Below are 25,311 nucleotides of genomic sequence, written 5' to 3'. Positions count from 1 at the left end.
GGTTTAGATTGGACGTGAGGAAAAATGTCTTTACTGAAAGAGTGGTTAAACATTGGAACAGGCTGCCCAGGGCAGTGGTTGAGTCCCCATCCCTGGAGGTATTTAAAAGACAAGTAGATGAGGCACTTAGGGACATGGTTTAGTGGGTGGTGGTGTTGGGTCGACGGTTGGACTCGATGACCTTAAAGGTCTTTTCCAACCTCAATGATTCTATGATTCTATGATCACAGAAACTTCATGCAAAGATCAGGACATCCGTTCTTTTCAGCTCTAAATTAACTGAGTGTTAACAATACAAGAAAACCTGTATTCTAGTGGAATTGGGCCCAATTAAAGTATATTAGGCAACTTACTGTCCATGCTTTCTTCCCTCTTCTTCAGCTCCTTGTATTTCCAATTTTCCTCTCCTGCAAGAGATGTAACACTGATTTAACTTTATATTGTCTCAGTCCTGGATTCCTTTAGGCAGGCAAAATGCCAGTTTTAAAAATAAAAATTCTACATGCCTAGAAATCACAGGCCTTATCCCATGTCATTTAATGTAGTCACTTCAACTATGTCATACAAAATTTTATATTAAAAAAAAATATAATTAGCTTAATAAATCAGCCTCAATGCAATTTTTAGACCCTTTTAGAGGTTAGAATTTTTGATAAATAAGAGTGCGATAAATACGTGGTTTGAACAAAGGATGTTCATAGGATTTTTCTGGTCAGGTGAATTTCAATAATAGAGAACAAATGCTTTTGTGTATTTGGGCACCATGGTTAGTTAAAACTTTCTGCAGCTCTGTTTAATATATGGGCCATTTCAATGGCATTTTCACGTATCAGAATGGACTTTCATAAGGATATGCAGCTTGTAAGCAACAGCATGACAATCTCAGGGAAATAAACAGGAAAACTGTACAAGCAATGGTATAGGAAAATAAAATGCACAGAAAGCTTTCTACAATTGAGTTTAAAAGAACATTTCCATACACATTCTTTATAGTGGTATTAGAAGTAACGAATAACATACAGTACATAATTCACTCCATCTTTAAATCCAACTACTGACTATAAATAGCTCTTAATTAAAATGTACTAGTAAAGTGGGAGACCTGATATATTTGTCACAAGTTTCAAGAAGATGAGACAATTCAGCTCCTAAGAATAATTTTAAGTTCCAAACATCTAAATTTTTAATTGTTTGAGTCTTGGTCATTGATTAATTTTCAGCATGATCTTGTAACTTTAAAGAATACAAAGAAAAAGAATGAAGTAGATACAGATATAACAGAGCAAGCAAATTTCTCCAGGTCCCTTTACTTGTATACCCCCATGCTTTCCTTTTTATCTAGTATATACAAACAATAAGAACACCCATGGGCCCCTAAGGGACTGTGATTCTGCTTCAGCTTCCTTGCAGCTGTAGCTTTGTTCCTTGCTGGACTCTCTCTTTCATTTTGCAAGGCAAGTCTCCAATACTTAATAACTCAGTCTGTTCTACTCTTAAATAGTCTAGTTACGGTGAGCCATGAAACAGAAAGCTACGTGATCTGCCAAGTGTTTAAAGAAAAAAAATATTTGAAATAAAGACCACAACATTTAAAATGTCTTTACAGAGAAGTTTTCTTTAAAATATGGCATTATTACATCAATATCTTAGCCTCTCATGCAATTTATGAAGTGTTAAGTCTATTCCATTATGAGTTACTGTGGATTTTGACTAATCAGTTAAAGGTAACTGCTAATATATGGAACGTATAATAAGTGGGTGAATTTTTTACTTATTTAGATTTTCTTAAGTGAAAACTAAAACCAGTTATTTCTATTTATGGTCTGTTTATTTTGTTTTTCCTGCTCAAAAATGTTCCTAGCACTGAAATATTTATCCTGAAACATTAAAAAAATCCTTAGTTGTATTTTTTTTTTTTTTTAACTGGCTATTTTACCTCAAATTTAACTCAAAAACTTTAGGAGCTGAAGTTTTGGGAATGCTTTGTAATAAGCAGTTTAAATACTGAGCCAGAAGTAGACTGACCGGGGAGGGAGTGAGTACCGGAATCTCAAGGAAACACCAAGATGCTGATTTAGAGCAGAAGTATGAATGGCCCTCTGGGATTCTCTCTCCATTCACTAGAGACGAGGGCACTGGGAATTTAGATTGCTGTGTCTTAAAGCTACTCCTTATGAGTATCTTCTTTATTCCCTCTATGTTATACCACCAGGTATAATTCCCTTTATATTATACCACAAGGTAACTTTATGCTGATATCCTGACAGTTCCTGATATGTTGACAGAGAGCATGTGCCTTCTCCTACAAATGCTTTAAACCCTCTTCTTCAACAGAGGTCTTTTTCTAAAACAGTGAAAGACATACAGTCCAGCAATGAATGACTGTGTGTGTAAACCTAACTATAAAATGCAAAAAGCAACTCACTTCTTACCTTCTGCATTTCTCCAAAGATACAAAAAAAGAATTGTAAGCCAAACAAAAAGGAAAAATTAAAGCAGAATAGTGAAGTTGGCAATGATATTATCTGGAAACAAGAAAGCTAATAAAACAGTTTTAATCAATTATTTGCACAAAAATATCTGGAGAAATATGAAATATTTTGTAATGCAAAAAATGAGAAACAGATGTATCAAACATTTGTTTAGGGTCAATTTTAGAAATATTTGTTCACCTTGAAGGAATTTACAGCTAAAGTTTACAGTGATTGCCTGAGAAAAGGTATAAAGTAAAAAGGACATCAACACATTAATTCATCAGTCCTATAGAATTTAAATAACCTGTTACAAGGTTTTCCAGAATGTATGCACATATTTATGTAACGCCTATCTAAACAAGATTCCTTATAACTAGAAGAAGGTTTTCCGTGGGATGAATTTCCATTTTAAGGAGAATCTTCCACAGCTGTTGAGGGCATATGCTCAAACTAAGTTACCTCCTCCAGAACCATAACTTCCAGTGCTAGGACAAACCACAACCTAACTTAGCCTAATGTGCCACAGCAGGTGTTTGCTGGAGGTAAGTTTCTAAGCTAATGCCATTTCTAGGCAGCTCCCAAACTCTTCTTGCAACGATCAACCCAAGAAGTTTCAAAGACACATAAAAATAGTACTGAATTCTGTCTGCTTTACACATTATTATTAAACATTCTCAATTCCACATTCACTGACAGTGTATCAGATCATGTAAAAGGAAAAAAAACCAAAAACTTCTCTAAAGCTGAGCTGGTTCTGCAATGCTGCCAGTAAGACAAACTTCTATTCCTCAAGTAGTCCTAAAAATAAAATTGGGACACAAACCAGAGAGCTGTACTATTATTTTATATGGTAATTTTACTACTCAATATGAACTTGATGAATGCACCACTAAGGGTGGGTACTCCCCATTTCTCACATCTGAAAAGAGAAGCCTGCACCCTTAGACAGAAAACCTTCTTCTGATGGTGAATAATGGACATTTGCATAAGCCTAAAAGTTTCAAGCAACTAATGTCCATAACAATATGTGTTATAATACGAACAGATGCAGCTCTGCATAGTCTGCTACAACTCTAGTGATATTACCTTGATGATTCTCCAGATCCATATCAAGTCGTTGAATAACCTTTTTAAAATGGTTTGTTTTTTCTTTTACTTCTGTCAACCTGCCAAATAGATAATTAAATCCAAGGTTAAAAATGTGTTGTAAAATACCTACTTTTTTTAGAAAAAAATTGAGAGAAAAATCAAGAATAAAAATAGCAAACCTAAGTTTATCAAAACCAAAAGAATATCAGGATTGCTGTTATTATAAAAGGTGTATGTAAAGCACCTGTCACTTTAGTGCCTGTATCTATTAAATATAAGTACTGCTGCTCTTTTTTATTAAAAATATTTTTTGTTGAGTCATCAGTAGTTCTTAACTTACTCAACTGGTCCCTCTGCTGGTTGGTGTACAGCTTTGCAGAGGTACAACATAATTGGTAAATGCAACAAGGAACTGTATTCCTTAAAAATTACCTATGTGTTCACTAAAATCCATTAAGAAATTGCCAAGTAAAACATGGTATTACATAACCAATTGAAGTGAGAAAGGAAATTACCTTAAAAACATTTCTATGTAAATTCTCAAATATAATTCTCTGTTATTGTTTCTTTCCAAAAATTCTGTTAATCAACTTATTATCTAATCAAAGGTGTCAATGCATTAAAAATTAACCAATAATTAGAGTTGGGAATACTGCTTAAAAGAATTTAAAATTGTTTCTAGGAGATTTCAGGAATTATCTCAATTTTTCTGTAAAGAAAGGGAAATCAGAAGGCTTAAAATCACAAAAATATTGTACTGTTTTATCTCCCCCCTCAACACATTACTATTTATTATAACATTTACCAGAGTTTCTGGCAAATCTTCAGAAAGGTCCAGCACCCAAGAATCAAGAAGCAATGCCCTGTTACTCTTTAGAATTGAACTTTCTATAAGCAACTTCGTAACTCTTGGGTTTTAAGAACACATAATGAACAAACTCTTCAAAATGTGACTGCAGCGTAATGTAGGCTCAACTTCATACATGTCCCAGATGAGCAGCTCTTACAGATGAATGTCTTCTTCAGCCTTAAAGAAGTTTATGTCAGTGCTATTACCAATTTATATTCTCAAGGCATGTTCATAAGGATAGGAAGGATCTTTTTATGCAGATCTAAATGTCTTATCACCATAAAGTTGTTTAGCTGAAACAGAAGGATATATTGTGTTCTCTGTGGAAGGTTAACACCACCAGAGGCTCAAAAATGTGGTGATGTTCTAAAAGTCCATAGAAATATGTGATGGAATTCAACTATCTGTCTTTAGGGTCTAAATGTAATTTGTAGCAACAGTATAATGGGATTACTCACTGTCTTTCCATGCTTGCTATTTCTTGACTATCGTCCTTAACCTATAAAAAAGTATAACAACTTTAACATATGAAATAAAATCTACAAATGAAAAAGGGAAAATCAAAAAAGATTTCTTAATTCAGTATACAGGGAATAGAAACTCAGCATATGAAATGACAAACTTGCTGTCACATTGTCCAAAGACAGCTCTTCATTGAAGAGAAGAAGTGATATGTTTTAAGTGTTATGTCTTCCAAATGTTCTCCTGCTTTCTCAATACACATTTAAAAATCAGACACACTTATCAGTGTCGTTCGGTCCAATAATCCATATAGTATAAATGGATAGTTACATAACACCGCATAGACCCTTGTAAACTAACTAAGTTATTCCTGAATTAGTACGTCTGCTCAGTACCCCACAAGGGTATCGTCTGTATTTATGTTATAGAACTGTTCAACAGGATCAGTTTTCCCATACCAGCATGACTGATGACTTGGAACAAGTCAACCAGCTGAAAAGCTGACTGTGCCAATTTTGCTTTGGCTGAACCTGAAACATCCCATCCAGCCAATTCATTAACTGTTCTTAATTTCAGAATGTATGTGCTTCTTAAAGAGCAAATAAAGGCAAGATTCAAACCCACGTATTTTCAAATATTATCATCCCTTAAAATACTGACTCAGAGAATCTTTTACATGGTAACATTTTATGTTCTTGCCTGCTTTAGTAATCTTTCTCTTTCTTCCTGTGGAGATTCCATGTTCTTATCCTCAGCAATCATTTGATCTCGACGTTCCTCGAGCTCATGGAGCTTTTCATACAGCTGCACAGCCTCCTGTTTCACCTGAGAGTGTGCTACTTCCTGTTGGGAAAAGCAAACACCTACTAGCTATTTTCAGATGGCAAGAGAGCATTGCAGAAATTATGATTTAGTTAAGCAACACTTATCTATACATTGAAAGTGAAGCTTATTTGTTACAAACAGTAAAGAGACAGTATAAACAATAAACTTTGTAATCCATATTCTCAATATTGCATTTTCTGAAATAGAATATCCCAGTTAGCTACTTCTTGCTTTATAAGTTCATCCTCAGGCCAATTTTCTGGGTAGATTAACTACTTCATCATTTCCAGGGGATCACAAACCATATACAGTATTCAAAAGGACTGGAAAAATGTCTAGTAGTATTTGAAAAATTATAGTTTCTGAATATATACATTACTGTATGTTTCAGCTCATAGATCCTTTTATTCATGAAAGACCCAATATGAGAAAATTCTGCTAAATCCAGCAATATGACAGTGTATTAGAAGTGTGTGTTTATGTATGTATGTGGGATAAAAAATATCTTAGCAGGTACTGCTTTGTACTTCAAATGCCAGTTGCTTTTGAAATGAAATGTGGAACAAGAAAATAATTCTCACACATCCTGAAAGTTGAAAACATATTGAAAAATTATGTCTCACAAATCCTTAAGAAGGATGTGAATGATAATTTAACTTTTATCTTCAGTGAGTAATTCCAAATCAATCAAAAGTCACAAAAAACATTTGAAACCACATAAGTAACTAAAGCTAGGAAACCTCACTATTGCTATCAAAATTTTGTACTTGGCATCTAGCAAAAACAATTTTTACCCACAACTGATTAGAAATTATTGGTGGAAAAGAGAGGCAGCTTTGCCTTCCCATTCTAGGGGATGTTCCTACAGTATCTGAAAATTTAAGGAGAAAGATTATAGGTATTTTTCTACTGTATTATTTTTTATACTAGAGTTCAGCAAAGATTGGTACAGAGGTCACTTGTTATCATACATACAGCTCTTAGAGCCTCCTCCTTTACATTTAGTGCATCCAATTCCTGTTGTTGAACAACCAGTTCCTAAAGAGGAAAAAAATGCAAAATTCAGGCAAAAATTACTACTTAGTGAGACTACTTTTTTGTCCTGCAACTTAATAATATAAAATGCTGTAAAACATCTCATTGTTGCTCTTAAAAATTTAAAAGACAAGACTCCAGCTTCTCCAAGTGACTCAGATATAATACCCACTTACTTTCAGCATCCAACTTTTCCAATAAACTCTTATCATTGTTATTTGCAGTTGAGTTATAACCAAAAAATTGCTTGCCCTTTTTCCACTATTTTTCTTAAAATCAGTACCGCGTGTGGAATTTATCATTTCTACTTCAGAAGTGTAAAGTCAGATTTTAAAATCTGAACTAGCCACCACAGTTTCTTCGTAGTCCAGAAAGAGACAGGTAGGCCCTGACTAGTGATTCAGCTCATCCTAAGACAGCTGGGAAGCACTGGCCTCAAAAGATGCCTACCTCTCTGTACAGACTATACAGAGAAACTTTCTAAGACTGTATGCCTGAAGCTAGATGATCCCAGAGAACCTAGAAATCTTGTTGCTTTTGTTAACATTAGGATTAGTGAAGTCACAAAAATTTTACAAAGCCCAGTTCATTTTTCTGAAACATTCGGACGTACAGCAAGAACAACAAAAAAACCCAGTCAGATTCAGTTTTGTACACAGGAAGAAAACTTTCTACTCAAGTGAACTAAAAAAATTGCTGGGGTTGGTTTTCCCTTTTGCTTGCTTTTTACACATGATGAAACACCTAAGCACTACAGTGGCTTTTAAAATCTGCATGTCAGTCCCCAAATTTAAAAGGAAAATTATGAACATCATTTGTTCTTAAAATAAGAAATACAAAAAGACAAAGTACCTGGTTTTAGTCAATTGCTCTATTTATTTTTCAGGCACTTCTACAACTGATTAAGGTACCAGCAAGCTTTTTTATTGTATTACTCTGTTCTCAAGCTCTTTAATATATAAATTGTTTCTGGAACCAATGGAGCCAGATTGAGAAACATTTTAGGTAAGTACAATGAAACAAACCAACCTGGGAGAGTTTTTCATTTGCAGCCTTCATCTCCATATATTTAGCTTGATTCTCCTGCGACATGTCTTTTATTATGTCATCTGCTACAACCTTTTCACGTTCAATATCTTCTTCAACACCTTGAATTAACTTTTCTGTGCTGTAAAAACAGAACGTTTTCGTAACTTTTACTAGTTGATGTTTATTTTAAGCACCCATTTCAAACTCTGGTATTCCTTCAGCCTCGCTGAAATGATCCTTTAACACAAAAACTCCACAGGCTCTAAAAAATGGAGTTACCTACTCTAATCTTCTTGGAGCTGGATTAGCTATATAAACATTCACACCATGGAATGCAGAAGATGAATAATTCCTTGCCCTTACAGTACCCACATAGTACTTTCCAACACTCCCACCCTGTCTACCTGCATAGTTTCCAACACTGGCAAAAGTATACTACTCCCTCTCAGTTGCTCTCAAGCAGTGAATTCTTGGAATAAGAACAGGCAGTTTGAAATAAAGAAGCTGGTATGTGATTTGTGAATGCACGTAAAGAAAACATATAGATACCAGGACCTGATGGTACTGGATAGTGATGACAAGACGACTTTCCTTTAGCAATGAATTGTTGGATTCCTTAAGAATGGAGGGTGGCTTCAGCGTCTTAGGCAGTGTAGAGCTGCTTAACCATGCAAGAACTAAGAAATTAGCCATTCCTGACATTCTTGATTCATTACTTTAATCTTGTTAGGAAATCAATAGGCTGCAACCATAAAAACTTCTCTACCACTGCAGCTATAGTGAGCTACAAGCAAATGTATTAGCAGATTCAAGGAAGGCATAAAGAGTTGTTCTCACTGCTGCATATAATGTCTAGTAATTTCTATGAAATTCCTGAAAGTTAGAGAGCCAATTTGAGAACATAGCTAAAGGAAATTACCAAAAAATCCTGAGACCCTGAAGAGTATACCTTCCTTCCCTTCACAGTTCATGAAAGATTGTTTAAACTGTTTCCACAGTAACTTCTGCTATTAAGAATGACAAAATCAGCTAGATACCTTCCTTCAGGATTTATTTTTCTTCTATTTTTCACTAACTCTTCCTGACTTGCAAGATGCCAAAAATTTTAAATTGTGTAACTGACACTATTAGATCAATGACTGCAGCCAAGAACGCCCTCAGGCTTAATAGATGATGCAAAATTGTGGAACTAAACAAAGTCAATCTCAGGGTAAGGGAATAATGAAAATTTCATAGAATCAGAGTAGAGCTGATGTTGGAATGGACTTCTGAAAGTCATCTAGTCCAGCCCCACTACTCAAAGCATGGTCACCTGGAGCAGGTTGTCAGGGTCTTGTTCAGGCAGTTTTTGAGCATCTTGAAGGATGGAGACCCCACAACCTCTCTGGGCAATGTTTTGAAATTTGGCCACTCTTACAGTAAACAGAGTTTTTTCTTACATTTACATGGAATTTCCTGTTCTCCAATTTGTGGCCATTGTCTCTTGTCCTGCCCTTGGGCATCACTGAGAAGAGACCAGCTCCATTTTCTTTACTCCTGCCCATCAGGTATTTACTTTGGTAAGATACCCACCTAAGCCTTCTCTTCTAGAGATTAAACAATTCCAGCTCCCTTGGCCTTTCCTCATAGTTTTCACCACTTCTGAGGAATTCTCAGAAGAGATTCAACAGTGTAACCAGTCTTCCAACTGGCTTCAAGAAAGATCTATAATCTCCAGGAACCTGAGGACATTAAGTAGAAATTCTGTCAGATTAGCAACCCATGCTGCAAAGATGCTTTGGAGCCCGATGATGAGGAAACAAATCGAAGTGATGATCTTCCACTTTCTGTGGCAAATTTGGAGTGCACTGGGACTGCCCAAGAAATACTGGCTGGTTGTAACATGACATTAAATGGAACACCCTCTTGAGAGTAAAAATGGTTTGTTCAGACCCAGTCCAAAGAATGAGGCCCTCGCTGTAACTATACCAGTTTATGAATGGATAATTATATTACACTTGGTAGTGGAAAGGAGTAATTTTTTTAAGTGAAGCATGGTCTTAAGCTATGAGAGTAGTTTGATTCAAGACCCTCTAGAAGGCACAGAACTGGGAGTTGGCAGGGAGCTTTCATGTTACTTCTTTACTGGAGGCTCCTCATCCCTCAATCTGGGCCTATGAAAGCTGTTGCAAGGTCTCAGCAGTGACAGTTTCTCTCAAATCAAGCCCAACTGAAGACGTGACAGAAAGAAAACAGGGAAATTGCCATGAAGAATTCAAGAAAATGTTAAGGTTGCTGATTTCCAGAATAAATCTCCACACTGGATGTAATTCAGCTGGAGAGACTGTCAGTACTGATCATAGGGAGCTTGTCTTTAAGTACAAACAGGGTGCCTTTTCCTGGAGATCACCGGGCATTTAGGGAGGGAGAAAAGAATACCGCTTGCTCCATTTCTCCTGTGTTCCAAAACACCATGTGGAAGCAGCTGCCACCGTTGAGGGCAGTGGTGTCTCCAAGCTCTACCGTATTTCTCTCATCTATGCCTGAGACTGCAAGTAGGCACGGCAGAGTAAGGAAAGAAAGCCTACTTTTCCAGCCCCACCGATGTAAAGTGTGTGTAGACACATTACAGAGCAGCCTCTTTACCTGAGGCAAGTCTCTTTTTCTTGTGTGATATGGACTCCTGGCTAAATACTTCAAGGTGATCCAGTATGTCCTTGAGACTAGAAATGTCTGACTTAGCTGTGATGCATCTTCTCTGATAGAAACCTTTTTACAGAAAGTTAAAACTCAGTGATCTTCTAAGAGGCAGTAAAAATACCAGCAATGGCTGTCACAGGAAGAGAATTCATTACCCAAAGTAATTCGAAGACTTCTGATGAAGCTGAATCAGGGATGAGGCTTGGAAAAGTTGCAGAATGCTCTGGGATATTAAGCAAAAAATCAAAGTGGCAATAACATCAAAGAGGGATAGTGAAGTAAAATGGTTTCTACAACCACATATTTGAGAGGAATGGAGAATGAGGGGAGACTGAACCATTTCGTAGTTTGATGCTGTGCATTGGACAGAATGAGGCTTAGAGAATGAGCATCAAGGCAAGAAAAAAATTATTGGACGCAGTGTTTGTGTACCAATATAATCCCTTTTTCAACCTGCATATAGACATGCTCTCAAATGACAGCAAGTATCATTTGTTTTTAGAATTTCTTCGTGAAATATAGCCCATGTAACAGATATCCTTAAGTGTTTGTAATTCTTAGAATCATAGAATCATAGAATCATTGAGGTTGGAAAAGACCTCTAAGATCATCGAGTCCAACCATCAACCCAACACCACCATGTCCACTAAACCATGTCCCTAAGTGCCTCATCTACTCGTCTTTTTAAATAATGAGCTTTATATATCACACCCTGCAGCTCCTCTGACGCTTGTTTCCAAAACACAAGAATTTAACACAGATGTAACGAACTACTAGAGATCTTTACTTTAATATGCAAGTATCTTGAAATTTTCTTCATTTGATGACTGATCACATAAAAAATGCAAGTCTTTTTCTGTCTCCAGCATTTCTTTAATTGATTATAACCCAACTTGCTTGTAAATTCCTGGTGGCATTTTAACTCAGTGCTTCCTATGTGATCTGGAACTTGACACTTGAGCACACTACTATTAGACTTCCCTATTGGCTGCAGATCCAATTAAATCCAGGTTGATTATAAGAAGTTGCTCAACCTAGTCAATCTTTTGCTAAGGATTTTCTAGGTTTATTATTTTTTTATGCTGCCTGCTTATTCACCAGGTACAAAGGTTGAACAAAACCAAAGTGCTGTTGCATCATATTATTTCTTGTCAGTGAAGTGAAAAATCTACACATGTACATATGCTGCCTCTAAGAAGCAACAGAAAGGTAAGACACTTGTCACATCTTTTTCAAAATGTAGGCAAAGATGTATTAGTATAACTTTGTTGCTAGACTGGAAACAAATACATCTTGAGATACATTAAAAGCTCATGAATTACTACGAACCTTGGACATGCGAAGTTGTTAAGTAAATTATACTTCAGTAGAAAGCCAGGGGACAGTCTGTTTCTTTTCTGAAAAGCAGACTAGCTGATTACATAAACTCCATTACCTCCCCAAATCTGCCCTTTTCTTTACAAATGCAAGAAAAACAATAGGAATTACATTACTATTAAATGATAAAATCTTTAAAAGTTCTCAGAGGAAAACTTTAAGAAAATGCTTCTAATTACATGGAAATGTCAAGGTATTACCAATGTATTGCTAGGCTCAGTTTCTTTCCAAAGCAATTACTTTAAACAGCAATTCTTAAAGTCTGGTTCCAGTAAAAAGCTAAACTGCAACTAAAATTACAGATGTTTTCCTGTTCTTCTAATGATTATACAGGTTCCCACACACACAATGAAGGAAATAAAATTTGTAAGAAAACCCCTAACTTTTCAGTAGAAACTAAAGTAAAAAATAGGAACTATGTTTTTGACTTAGACATACGTAGGGTGAATTTTTAGACAGGAAAAGGATTTTTCAAGTTAATGACATTCCCTTCATTCAGACATGTTAACTTTTTGCTTGCAGTTTTGAAAAACTTTTAAATTAACTTTCATTTTCAACTTGATTGCTATTGATTAACTTACAGACTAACTTTTAAAGTAATATTTTAATGTATTTTTCCCACTCTTATTAGACGATTATTTTTCTTGAAATCTGCAAACTACAATAATACTATTAATCTGTGTTTCTAGATTGCCTGGTTAAGGCCCACTCTGTTTCTGAACATCTTGGAAGCAGTATCTTTAAGGTCCAAGTATGCCACGAGATCCAACTGTTAACATAGTCTATACTGGGAGTTCTCAAACTGCATTATGTTTTCCACTAGCAATACACAAACTAGCTCCAAAACGTATGCAGGCCACCAGTACCATCACTGACAAGAACAATACCTAATACAGAACATAATACCACAGTGGCGGCTGCTGCTAGTAACCCTTGTCCCTGCCACGGATAATGTCTAACAAAAAGCTTTATGAACTCTTTTTGTATTTAATATAAATTTCTTATAGCAGCAGAAATGCATAATGGATCAGAGCAGTATAAGTGGTATTTATCTTCTTCTTTCTAAGAAGTTAGTAAGTTTCCAGACTGACTCACTTAGGTGAATGAGGTCAGTCCTCAGACACACAAATTGCTTCTACATGAAGCAATCAATTAGACCTGACCAATTTGTTCCGTGACCTCATCTACTCCATACTGATCAGCAAAGGCCTCGTGGCACTGTTTTTAAGGATTGATGGAGTTTTTTTAAATCTGACTGGCTGCCTATATTTAGCATTGTTTGTGCAATTGAGCTTCCTTATGTAATTTCCCCCACTCTTCTCTGTTAAATTCAGTGAATACTCTCTACAGCTCAAGATGCAACAGGCACTTTAAACAAATATCTTACACCTTATCTTTTGGGTCTTTTTTAATCTGGAAGATAGAAATCTGGGAAGGAGATATTGAGGTTCACTTAGCCCACTATCTTTTCTCTTCAGATGCTTAAGAAAAAATGTAAAAATGAAGGGATAATCTACCTTTTACATAACATTTTAATTCAAGTCTGGCATAAACAGGGACTGATTTAACATCTGACAGAGATCGTGTAACATTCCTGTTCAAAATGAGTAGATCTTGCAAGTAGTGCCTGATTCAGAGGGGATGCATAAGTGACACTTTCTCTGAGAGAAGTTAATGTCACAGGGAATACCGTTTATCAGAAAAGTTTTCCTGACTTTCAAATAATAAGGTTCAAATGTGTACAAAAACTTCAGCACAAGAGATTGAACCATGTTTACTTAGTTCCAAAGATCAGAGCAACAACTACACGTTCATAATACAGAGATCCAGGTTTATGTCATATGATATATGTTATATTATGGATAATAAAGAGATTAGAAGATCCATCTACTAATTAAAAGTTCACAAAAACTGCTTAATAACTTACATATGAACATAAGAGAAATCTAATTGGATAAACCAGCAATCCATCTAGTACAGTATTCTGCCTCTGTCAGTGGCAACAAGAGAAATTATTTAGGGAGAGCATGCAAGCCTGAATACGTTCTGCAGTTTACTCCTATCATAGTCTTCCAATACTCATAACTGCTTTCACAGGGATATTAATGAGTACATCCCTGCCTACTCGTTTTATCCATTTATGAAACTATTGTCTATTAACTTGTCTAATCAATCCCTTTTCTATTTGCTGATACAGTCTGCTCACTGAATTTTAGGTTTGGGTCAATTAAGTGAAAGCTGAATGCATTAATTCTTATAACCTATGTTTTCCTCTTAATTTTACATTTTGTATTATCTATGTAGAACAAAATTTATTAAATTATCATTGAAATAACTATATCTATTAATGTGTTAAACTACTACTACAGAAGACACTGTTATTCTGGTATACAAAAGTGTTGTTTTTTGCTAGGCTCTAAACATGAAACTCTCTTGGCTTGTGATCTGGGCTGGAACACTGTTTTTGAATCCAGTCACTGCTGACTGCAACATTACTTCTCAAACTGTAAGTTTTATATGTATGTAAATTACCCTTATTTATGAAAAATACACTAGAAGCTAAAGGCATTTTAAAAACTAACTTGTAAACATAAAATTCCTGAAGAAAGAAGCACATAGAGACAAATAAGAAGACGTGTTTTTCTGCAAAACGGACAACTAGCTGCTGGCAGTCGTTGTAAGTGGGTGAATAACACTGAAACATATTTGAGATGGTTTTATATCTCAGTCAAATCTCTCTGCAGACAACAGGAGTGCCTCCTTTATCTTTTTGGAACAGACCTAAAAAGCAACAGTCATTTGGACAAGGCCAACTACTGCTCAATTTAGAGAGATTTATTGAGTAAGCACTTGCCCAAGTCAGGTCCAAATGTATATAAGAAATTTTAAAGGTTTTTTTCAGAGATTAGTTTAATGGATTTTGTATTATTGGGGAATGGAGGGGAAGAAAGAAGTCTTGATTAACAGTCAAGTGATAAAACTGGTATTGCACTATTTGCTCTGACTCACTGCCTGCAGGTCCAGTGCTGTATCTACTGCTTGTTCATCTTTGGGACAAAAATGAAGAACAAAAACAACACACGATGGGTACATACACTGTAGAAAAGGCACTCCACCTACACTTGTTTTTAAATAAGCTATCTAGACTCAATTTGGTCACAGCAGTAACAAGCTGAATATAGGCTACTTGTTTAGGAAGAGGGATAACACAACCAATCTGTTTCCAGTACTTAGAATCTCCTTTAAAGCCAGTTCAAGTATCTTGACACTGAACTGTAGTCTGCAGTGATGCATACATACACATATAAAGAAATCTACTCTTTTCAGGAAACAAAAATGTTTCAAGGTATTGAGAGTAAACACTGTCAAACCTGAAAAGACTGCAGCTATGCTAGACTTCAGCCCAGAAAACCAAAATGAATTTAAGTGCTATATTTATAATAAAAATATATACTAAATGTTTTGTTGAAGGTCTGCTCCAAAGATGTTTTAAAGAGTAAACATAGCTGTTTTTAAAACAAAACAATACATTTGAAAAAGCACATTTGAATTAATTTTCAGCCTTGAATCCACTTCCTCTGTGACACCTTCTTTCCAGATTACGTGGGAAAGGAATCCTTTTTCTACCCAGCCAACCTTCACATAGAATTCTAAACCAGACAGCCCTACTAATTCCAAAATAGCATGCCAAACTGGTTATATTTTGGATGATCATCACATAAAGAGCCTTGCATCTCAAATACAGTTTAAGCACTAAGTGATCAGGAGCTTCAGGTCTCTATACACTAGAAGGATTCATTCCCCTGTGTCACCAGACCACGAATATGTTAAGAAAAAACATAAATTAAATTGCATGAAGAGCAGTAGAACTTTTCTTTTAAAGTGCTGTCATTAAAAAACATAAGAAAGATTTTTCATGCCCTTAATAGTCATCAACGAGACACCTTCATTACCAGATTTCCCTACAGTCTTTAATTGTTGTCATTCTCTTTTTTTCAACAGGTCACTTGTGAGGAGTCTGGAAAGAACCTCCATAATATCCCCACTAACCTTTTCCAAAACGTTACTAAATTAAGCCTCAAAAATAATAAAATCACTTTAAAAGATAGTGACAAAGATATTCTTCGAAGTTTTATTAACCTCACTGAACTTTATCTGAATGAAAACATGATTACTGTGCTGTATAGGAACAGCTTCTTCAATCTGACAAAACTCGTAGTTCTAGATATCAGCAACAATCATATTAGCACAGTTCATAAAGCAGCATTTGCAGGATTAAATCAACTGTCAGTTTTGAATCTGTCCTATAACGCGATTATTCAACTAGATTCAGACGTATTTACTTCTCTAAAAAGTCTGACAGTTTTAAATCTACAGTATAACTTTCTGAAATCTTTTCATATAAAACCATCTTTTAAATTGATTAAAATCATTTTAGCTGGAAACCCATGGACCTGCTCCTGTGACCTCCTTGTTTTACAGATATGGCTAACTGCCTCCAATGTGACAATGGGTAAGTTTTGGTAAGAGCAGCGTTTCATACTTGTTTACATCAAGTAATGGTAACAGCTTCTTCAATCTGACAAAACTCGTAGTTCTAGATATCAGCAACAATCATATTAGCACAGTTCATAAAGCAGCATTTGCAGGATTAAATCAACTGTCAGTTTTGAATCTGTCCTATAACGCGATTATTCAACTAGATTCAGACGTATTTACTTCTCTAAAAAGTCTGACAGTTTTAAATCTACAGTATAACTTTCTGAAATCTTTTCATATAAAACCATCTTTTAAATTGATTAAAATCATTTTAGCTGGAAACCCATGGACCTGCTCCTGTGACCTCCTTGTTTTACAGATATGGCTAACTGCCTCCAATGTGACAATGGGTAAGTTTTGGTAAGAGCAGCGTTTCATACTTGTTTACATCAAGTATGTATACATTAATTATATACAAGTAAATACATTAATCAAATGTATTTTCCAGTAATACATTAGTTATCCAAGAATTTTTTTTTTATTAGAGTGGCAATTGATTAGCAATATCTCATAGCCTTTCCACTGCTCACATTCACAGAAAATGAAAACAGCACTACATGTACATTCCCAAACACTGAGGAAAAATTCTCCATCAAGACGGCAACTATCCCACCAGCTGACTGCAAAATTGAAAAAGCTTCTTTAGAAAACACTGTAACTTCCACTTCTGCCATTAAGCTTAAAAGTAGTGCCTTACTAACAGCTCTGACTCCAAGCAACATCACTGGAAACAATGGAACACATGCAGGTAATATACTGATGTTTCGCTTTACTGCTTACAAGATGTTTGATTTGCTGTTCCATGATTTCATACTGTTTTGTATTCCTACCACACTGTAATTCTTCCATAAAAGCCAGGGCTACAGAATAAGTGTATTTCCATGTTTTGATAGACAGTACACACATTACGGGGAATCTTAAGCTCTACTGATTAAGTGTTCAAAACGGATAAACCACACCTGAATTCTCAAACAATGCTACAAAACCTATGATGAAATTTCAAAGGCTTGAAATTCAGATAATCGTCCAGATCTCTGCCTAACAGAACTAGGGAAGCATCTTTAAAAAAATTCAATTACTTCTTCCAAACTAACTGCTTTCTAGATGTAGCTGTCTTCTTAAAATGTGAAAGAGTGAGCCTATTAATTTTACTCCTGCCCTTGACTGTGTTCAGTGCAAAGGACACGCAGGTACCCATCCCATATTCTTTGAAAATTTCAGTGATAGTCTCCTTACCTTTCTTCACCTTTTGATGTTAATTCCATCATCACTCTGTAATACTCTAGCTTTTCTTTTGGTAAAGTCAATTTATTTTTTTCTTACATGCAAATTAATATTCTTCTCCACTCTTCCATACTGAAATGCTTTAATTCTTGCTTCTGCCTAAAGCAGAAGAAATATCAATCTCCAGATACGTATACAAATTGTAAGCCACCACTACCACAGACTTCATTTGCTGTATCAGCTATAATCTATTTTAGGACAGTGACCAGCACACAAAACCAGCTTCTGAATAAAGAGTACTGGCAGCTACAGTCTATTGAAATTTTTATTATAAAATAAATACAATTGAAAGGATATGCCAAACAAAAGATGTAATATTTTAGGGCGCAGACATCATCACCATACAGAAATTTAAGACTGGGAAATAGAATTTGAAGTCAATTACTGATTTCTTTTTTCCAAGGCCGAATCTTGGAATTTAAATTTTGAAAAAATCATTATTTTATCTTTTACATGTCCCCAGAGCTTTATCTGACTTTGAAACTATTATTTAATTTTGATAAATATGCATGGTGGATTTATATTGCTAGGAAATATGAGATGTACATGCATTTTTGGGCTGAATGGTGTTACTGACTCCTTAATAACATAGCAATAACATTCTACTAACGCTTTGGAGACACTCAGTAATTCCCCCGTCATTGTTTATTTTGTGTGTTCTCAATCTAACTATGAAAAAATTCATACTAGAGTTCTTGCTGGTATTCCTCATGAAGATGACTCTTCTTTTTTTCCTGTCTGTTTTAAAGAGTTACCACTTCTTGGCAAAAGTTGGACCTTCCTAGCGGGTGTCCTAGGGTTTGTCCTAAGCACTACACTCCTGATTTTTACTGCTGTAAAATGCCCAACATGGTATCGCTATTTGATCAGCTACAGTCACCGTCGTCTGGAAGAAAATGACCCAGAGATGTTTGAACAGGAGTTCTCAGCTGACATGAGTTCTTCTCCTACAGTAACAGATACAAACAATGAAGATCCCACAGTAATATTTGAGGAAATTAATGCATTTGTGCCTGGGGAAGATGGATTTATTGAGGACAAATACATAGATTCTTATGTAACTGAGGAGAGTTAATGTCTTAAACAATGGATGATGAACTGACTTTTCAAAACTGTAGTACACTTGTACTTCCATATTATGCTACTTATGTACAATACAAAATGAAGCTAAGCAGTCCATCTCCTTTCATCTCGTCAAATCCATAACAAGGTATTGCTGCATGAATCATGAAGCTGAAGGTGGTGATGTGCATGCATTAGTGTCACAACAAATATTTCAAAACATGCAAAAAATACTCATAATCCACCTTTTATAAAAACCTATGTGGTTAGTTATGGCAGGGGGAGAGAGCTTACTGTATATTGCTTAACATGAACAAGTCTTGACAAAGTAGCTTGTGAAGCTGGCATAATCACTAATGCTTTATATGTGAAGAAGTCCAGAAAGGAAAAATAATTTCTCTAAAATGTTGAAGCAGACCACAGCCAGACTGGAGACTGAATCCAAATCAATGGTGTCACAGGTCAGTAGTCTATTAGGCAAAACTAACACAGAGAACAGAGCATTTGGTGGTTTTTTTTTACCCGAATTAGAAGAGCAAGAAAGACCAACTGCTCCATTCCCTTAAATGGGTCTACATACAGTACAACGATAAATTATCATTACTGCATAGCTAATGCCTTTATGCCTTAGGTTGCTACTGAACCACGGTTTTTCTCTTCATATTTTCTTAACACTTAAAAATGCACATAGACATATAGCCTGCATGTGCATAGTCAATGCACATGCAATAGACACATTTGCAAGCTGTTGAAAACTGCAGTAATATTGAAAAATGAGTTATTATTAAACAGTAAATTTTTAGAAGTGCTTATTTATACATAAAAACTCATCATCGAGATTGCTCTTACAGGCAACAAGCAGGATCATATCTCTTTCTCCTGCATATCTCCTGTCCCTAAATTAAACGTCTCAGAAACTCACCCTCTCAGCCTATTACTACACAAGCCATTCTCATGGCTTACAAATTCTTACTGCAAGCACCTCACTGTCCTCAACTTCCCCTTCACTCACCCCTACCTTACCAGACAGGAATCTCAGTTCTAGTTCCCATTTCTGCTTGCTTTCCCCACTCTGCTACTCCACAACACAACCTCCGAAACTCAGGAACTTGATAGCAGGTTGCCAAAAGGCAGGGGTCTCCACTGCCACCTAACTCCTCCTGGATGACATGGTAAGTATCACCACAGCAGTTACGGAGAAGAGTTTAAAGCTGGGAACTCCAGCTGCAGCCTGGCGCTGATGCATCATCTTGAAATTGCTCAGGTATCACTTGTGGCATGCATCGCACCGTTAAGGAACTACTGAATTACATAACACCTCAATTTTGCCAACTACAGTTATGATTTTAACAGCTTTGGAGAAGCATATACTTCATGTACTTACGCTTGTCTTTCTGTGAAAATTTTATCCACGCTCTGAGCGTCTCGGTCATTCTGAACCTTTAACTTAAAAAAAAAATGGGTATTTTGATACAATATATAATAATAAAGATACAAGTTTTATGCACAAATTCAAAGTTTCCTTTAAATGAGCAAAAAGATGCTCAGAATGCAGTAGAGGAAGGAGCAGCAGAGGCTGCCTGCTCCAGAGGGTTTTTGCAGTTGATACTGAAGAAAGACCTTCTGAAACTGCAGTCTTCCACTGGAAACCAAAGGAAGTAAGAAGGCATCTCTATGTTGGAAAAAGAAATACAATCAAGTTTGTAACAAATCAATTCACTTACTATTACTCTGGGATCTATTCCTGGAACACTTAGTAAAACACTGTTTAAGCCTACAAACAAAATGAAAATGTAACACTTGCAAAGCATTCTTCTCTTTATGACACAGACATTGTGACTTTATTTTTCAATCAAATGCAGGGGGAAAAAAAATTGTTTTGACCAAGAAATACTCAGGTGGTTTTTCAAGCTACCAAAATAACCTTTTCTAAAACTAGTTACTTTTGCTTATGGACAAAGTGATCATAAGAAATGGAACATCCTTAATGCCACTCACGTCTTAATACTTAAAGGAACACTCTAACTGTGTTAGAAAATAAAGAAAGTAAAGGAAGAACAAAGCTCATTGATTTTGTCGCTGGCTATGTGAGAGACCTATTTAATATTTATTACACTGGAGTAATTTAAAAGGCAGAAGATGAAAGAGAACTAAATTTCCAGACGTCCAGGCAGCTTTACAAGGCAGTGCAGTCTAGCGAATTTGCCTTTCATAAGACTAGTGTTCTATGCTTCCAAGTCAAATAAAGAATATATTTTAACACTCATAATTTGGGTTGGGATGACAGCCTTCTCAAATCTAAAACACAGAAAACTATCATGGGGCTGTTAATGCAGCACTTCAGACAACTGTCTCACTACAAACACGTTGCCAATATTATGGTTAATTTAACTGGAAAAAATGGGTAAGTTTTAAATTAGTGCTATGCTTTTTTATATATGTCATATGTTCGAAGCACGAAGAATGTAACACACACCATTTCACTGTTCAAATATAGCAAATATCCTAATTCTTACCATATTGTAATCTCGAACCACTTCTGCCATATCCGTATTGGTGTTAAGTATATCCACAACCTGAAATGAGACAGGATTCCAACCTGTTATTGCTCTCCTTTTTTTTAATTACACACACAAAAAAATCAGACAAATAGGTAGCAACTCACAAAGCACTCATGAAAACACAGCAATTTTCTGTTACTGCAAATGGAAAAAACATGATTTGGGAATCTTAGTAGATTACATGCAGTTTTCAGAAGTAATCATCATTACATGAAGCTGTACAAAACCCACAAATAATATGCAGCAGTAATTTCTTAAATCCATATGCAACCGCTTCTCCTAATGTATAGTACACTTTTTTTTCTTTTATGTTTTCCTTAGTTTCCATCTTTATCCTTTCCAATAACTGAATAAAAGGCAGTATTAACCAGTACATTTTTACAGAGAAATGTCAATAAAAAAGATGCTGAAGTAAAGCAAAATCAGTACAAAGTAAATGAGAGAAGGGAGAGCATTCAGTATCAAAAGCTGACAGCAGCATACCATGTTGTAGTCTGCTAGCTGACCTTGAAATTCTTTGATTTCACCAGCTAAAGCCTCTGCCCTAAATACAAAACAAAAAGACAAACTTAATATGGGAAAATTCGTATATGTAAAAATAAAACAATAAAAAATATAATTATTTAATGGTTCCTTGAAGCCTGCACAATACCCGAGAATAGTCTTGTGACTGTGAAAGTTAGCACTGCATTAGCTGCAATACATCTCACCTTTTTTCATATGACAAATAGAAACATTTCTCTTGCTTGTACATTTCTTCTTCTTCCTGCAGCTTGTTAATTTCTGTTGTGAGTTCATTTGTTTTGCTTCTGCAAAAAAATAAACAAAAAAGAATCATTAACATTTGAATGTATCATAGAATCATAGAATCATTAAGGTTGGAAAAGACCTCTAAGATCATCGAGTCCAACCGTCAACGCAACACCACCATGCCCACTAAACCATGTCCCTAAGCGCCTCATCTACATGTCTTTTAAATATTTCCAGGGATGGGGGCTCAACAAAAACACGTACAACTAAAACACAGATGTAATAAAACACAATTTCTGTTCTAAGAGATGTGCAATCAGGATCTCTTTCTCACATGCACCGTGTTTCAAATCAGTATTTCAAAGACCTGGATAAGTGAGGAAAAAAGCAGAGTGGTTCTGTCAGATAAAATCGTAAGTAGTTGTTAGAAAACCTGGATATGGAATAAAATGTTTTAATTAGCTTTTTGTCCCTGCTGGTGAAACAGATGTGAATTATTCTCAAATGGACAGGAAAAAAAATATAGTATCATTTCACAGAATGTGGATATCATCCATACTTAAAATTACATCTTTTAGGACTGATTATTCAATACTGCAATATAATCAACTGACAAAGTAGCGTATGCAATACAGTTTCCGCAAGGCCTTGCCTTCGTCAGTGTTAGCTCAATGTATAATCCAAATAAATCACCTGAAATGTACACTAAAAAGTGCTTAGTTGTGACACTACTTCTTACAAATGGAGCTATCAAACCTATCAAGCGTTACAGGTGGAAGCTCAAAATCACTGACCCTCCTTTTACTAACACTGTGGGAGCACATTTAACTTAGCAAGCCTAATAACAAGATGTCAAAGGAATACATGTTTGGACATAAGCATAAAATTCCTTTTCTCTTACAAACTATACGCAAAATGACCTTAACTCTTATAACAGGACAGATTTCATTATAAGTGAACACCACTTATCCCATGCTATTGTTAAGCACAACAAACTTGATGTCAGAAAGGGAATAGAGCATTAAACCTTCTGCAGTTTGAATGTGTTGTTAAGACATACCTCAGCAGTCCAAGGTAATATGTTTTATCCATTATCTGTCTCTGAGGACCTGATAGAGAAGAATAAGATGACATTTTATTAGAAAACGAACTGATTTTGATGAACTGTAAATTATGAAAACAATCTGCAGAATTTGCAGGCAGAAAACTGCCATCTTTTCAGTGTTCTTAAATAGATTTTACCTCATTAAAACAAACGAAGGCAGAAATTAATTTTAGACTGTTGTGAAGATAAACATTACTTTTTCAGCTGTATGAATAGTTACTATATAACAAAGTATTTTGATTATTCTGCAGTGATGGAAAAAGACACAATTGATCCTGTTCTATTCTTTTGAATGATTGTTAAATACAGCTTAGGCACAGAAAAGCCTTTGTCTTCTTTGACTGCCAAGAGAAAAGAAAATAAAAGAAGGATGCTTTAATCTTCCTTTCTTTTCTCCTACTCCTATCATCATAGCCTAACCACTCTGCAATTTATACAGTGATTAAAAGTTTTCCTTTGAAAACCTAAATATTTCTTTAAAACGTTTCCAGACACCTTCATAGCTATTTTCAGTAAAAAATACCTTTCATTGCAGTTTTCATTCCACTTAATCCCTGTTGAGTCACTGGACGGTCTGCAACTTTAATCTGAGATGATAAGACTCCTCCAGTAGTTGAAGAACCACCACGAGAACCAGGTCTTGATATACTAGGAGGCATCTATAAAAACAACAAAACACAAACCTCCCAACCCTGAATTATGAATTTATTATCCTTATGCAATTGTCAAAGCAATTAAAAATTTAAGTTAGTCTCTATACTGTTCCTATAAGAATCTTTTAGTATTTACATCTCTTCAGGTAAACAATGTTTCAGCCAAATGTCCACTGCAGATGGGTAAAAGATTACCTTTGAGCAGCTGTTCATTGTTCCCTCTGTCTGCAACATTAATGCTATTAAGGTCTCCCAGGTGAACTCTTGATGCAAGACTTCCTTGACTCCTTTCAGCCAAAATTAGAAAATAAAACTCTCTACAAAATTAAAATCTTAAAATTCTTCCTGAGAAACTATCACTCCAGTCATGGTACTAAAAAAATTACAAAAAAGGGTAAAAATCTAAATATATCGAAGTTAATATTCAAGCTTTTTAACATACCCCTGTTCCCATTCTGGCTGCTGATGGAGTCCTTGATGAAGAGGTAGGCCTTGCGGTCAGCCCTATTCCTGCTCTTGAAGAAGGACGAGCTATTGGAGGTCTGTGACTGCTGGCCATATTTATTCCCTTTTGAACTTCTCCCTGGAAAGAATGATAGAAACAGTCCTTTAGTTTGCACAAGTTCTTTAAAACTACCCAGAGATTGACTCCTTAAAGCTTAATTCTTCCCCCTATTAAAAGTTTAATTTTCTTTAGAAATCTGCGAAGCACTTCCTTACTGGAAAACCATGGTACGAGACAGAGACAGTGCTCAGAAAGGACCACAGAAGGTCCATCAGTAAGGTGAGACAGCAGTCTCTCTTCAGTGCTTAGTCAGCCCTCAGTTTATATTGTTAAACAGTTAACTCCTGCTAATTCTTGTGGCATTTATTTCAGCATCTGCCACACAGAACTCAAGTCTCCCATGAAACAAACTGGAAGTGAACAGCTGTTGTAAATATCCATGTGGGTTATCCGAAGACAGTCCTTCAGGCATCACCAGTCACCAGTGCAAACCCTGGCTGCGCTACCCCTGATAAATCCTGGTAGCTTTCACCAGCGCCTTGAGGAGCTACGGCCCAGCCGTAGCATACAGAGACAGCTTTTCGATCGCTGAAGCGGCCGGGCAGTTGCTCGGAGGGGCCTGTGCGATGGTGGTACTACCAGCCAAACAGGCAGGAAGTACCCCTGTTCCCTCGGGGCGATAAAAACCTGCCCCCAGGCAGGCTGAGGGCGTCTGGAGCCGGGGAGGCGCGGAGGTCGCAGCACCAACGGCCCCCACGACAGAAGCGGGGAGCCCCGCAGACAGGCGCGGACCCCGCTTCCCGGGCGGCAGCAGCCCCTTCCTCTCACCGGACTCCCCGGCAGCCATTAAGCCTCCCCAGACAACGGAGCCGGTATCGCAGCAACCACCCAGCCAAACAGCGCAGCGCTCAGCTATCGCGAGATTTGGAAATCTCGTTCCGGCCCCCGAGGGCCTGCAGCCCGCCGTCGCCCGTGGATACACCTCCCCCCAGAGAGCCTCGCGGCGGAAGTGCGGAAAGGGATGCCCCAGCT

At 36.3% G+C, this 25,311-nt stretch overlaps 1 protein-coding gene across 1 annotated transcript in view; it reads right to left on the bottom strand.

Annotated features, from left to right (window-relative positions):
• Positions 1-24,333, bottom strand: part of IFT74 (intraflagellar transport 74) — a 42,097-nt gene extending 17,764 nt beyond the window's left edge. The window contains exons 1-13 of the mRNA XM_009286227.1: positions 24,217-24,333; positions 23,645-23,780; positions 23,077-23,125; positions 21,977-22,075; positions 21,750-21,810; positions 21,222-21,281; positions 20,090-20,151; positions 7,765-7,903; positions 6,676-6,738; positions 5,575-5,718; positions 4,872-4,912; positions 3,561-3,640; positions 354-407 (exon numbers count right to left, since the gene is read on the bottom strand). Coding sequence (XP_009284502.1) covers positions 354-407; positions 3,561-3,640; positions 4,872-4,912; positions 5,575-5,718; positions 6,676-6,738; positions 7,765-7,903; positions 20,090-20,151; positions 21,222-21,281; positions 21,750-21,810; positions 21,977-22,075; positions 23,077-23,125; positions 23,645-23,780; positions 24,217-24,333 — 1,105 coding nt within the window. The remainder of the gene's footprint in view (positions 1-353; positions 408-3,560; positions 3,641-4,871; positions 4,913-5,574; positions 5,719-6,675; positions 6,739-7,764; positions 7,904-20,089; positions 20,152-21,221; positions 21,282-21,749; positions 21,811-21,976; positions 22,076-23,076; positions 23,126-23,644; positions 23,781-24,216) is intronic.
• Positions 24,334-25,311: the final 978 nt, after the last annotated feature.

The sequence above is a fragment of the Aptenodytes forsteri genome, unplaced genomic scaffold, assembly GCF_000699145.1.
Source record: "Aptenodytes forsteri isolate BGI_AS27 unplaced genomic scaffold, ASM69914v1 Scaffold103, whole genome shotgun sequence".
Lineage (NCBI taxonomy): Eukaryota > Metazoa > Chordata > Aves > Sphenisciformes > Spheniscidae > Aptenodytes > Aptenodytes forsteri.
The sequence above is the reverse complement of the archived record's forward strand: the minus strand, read 5'-3'. Positions and strand labels throughout refer to the sequence as shown.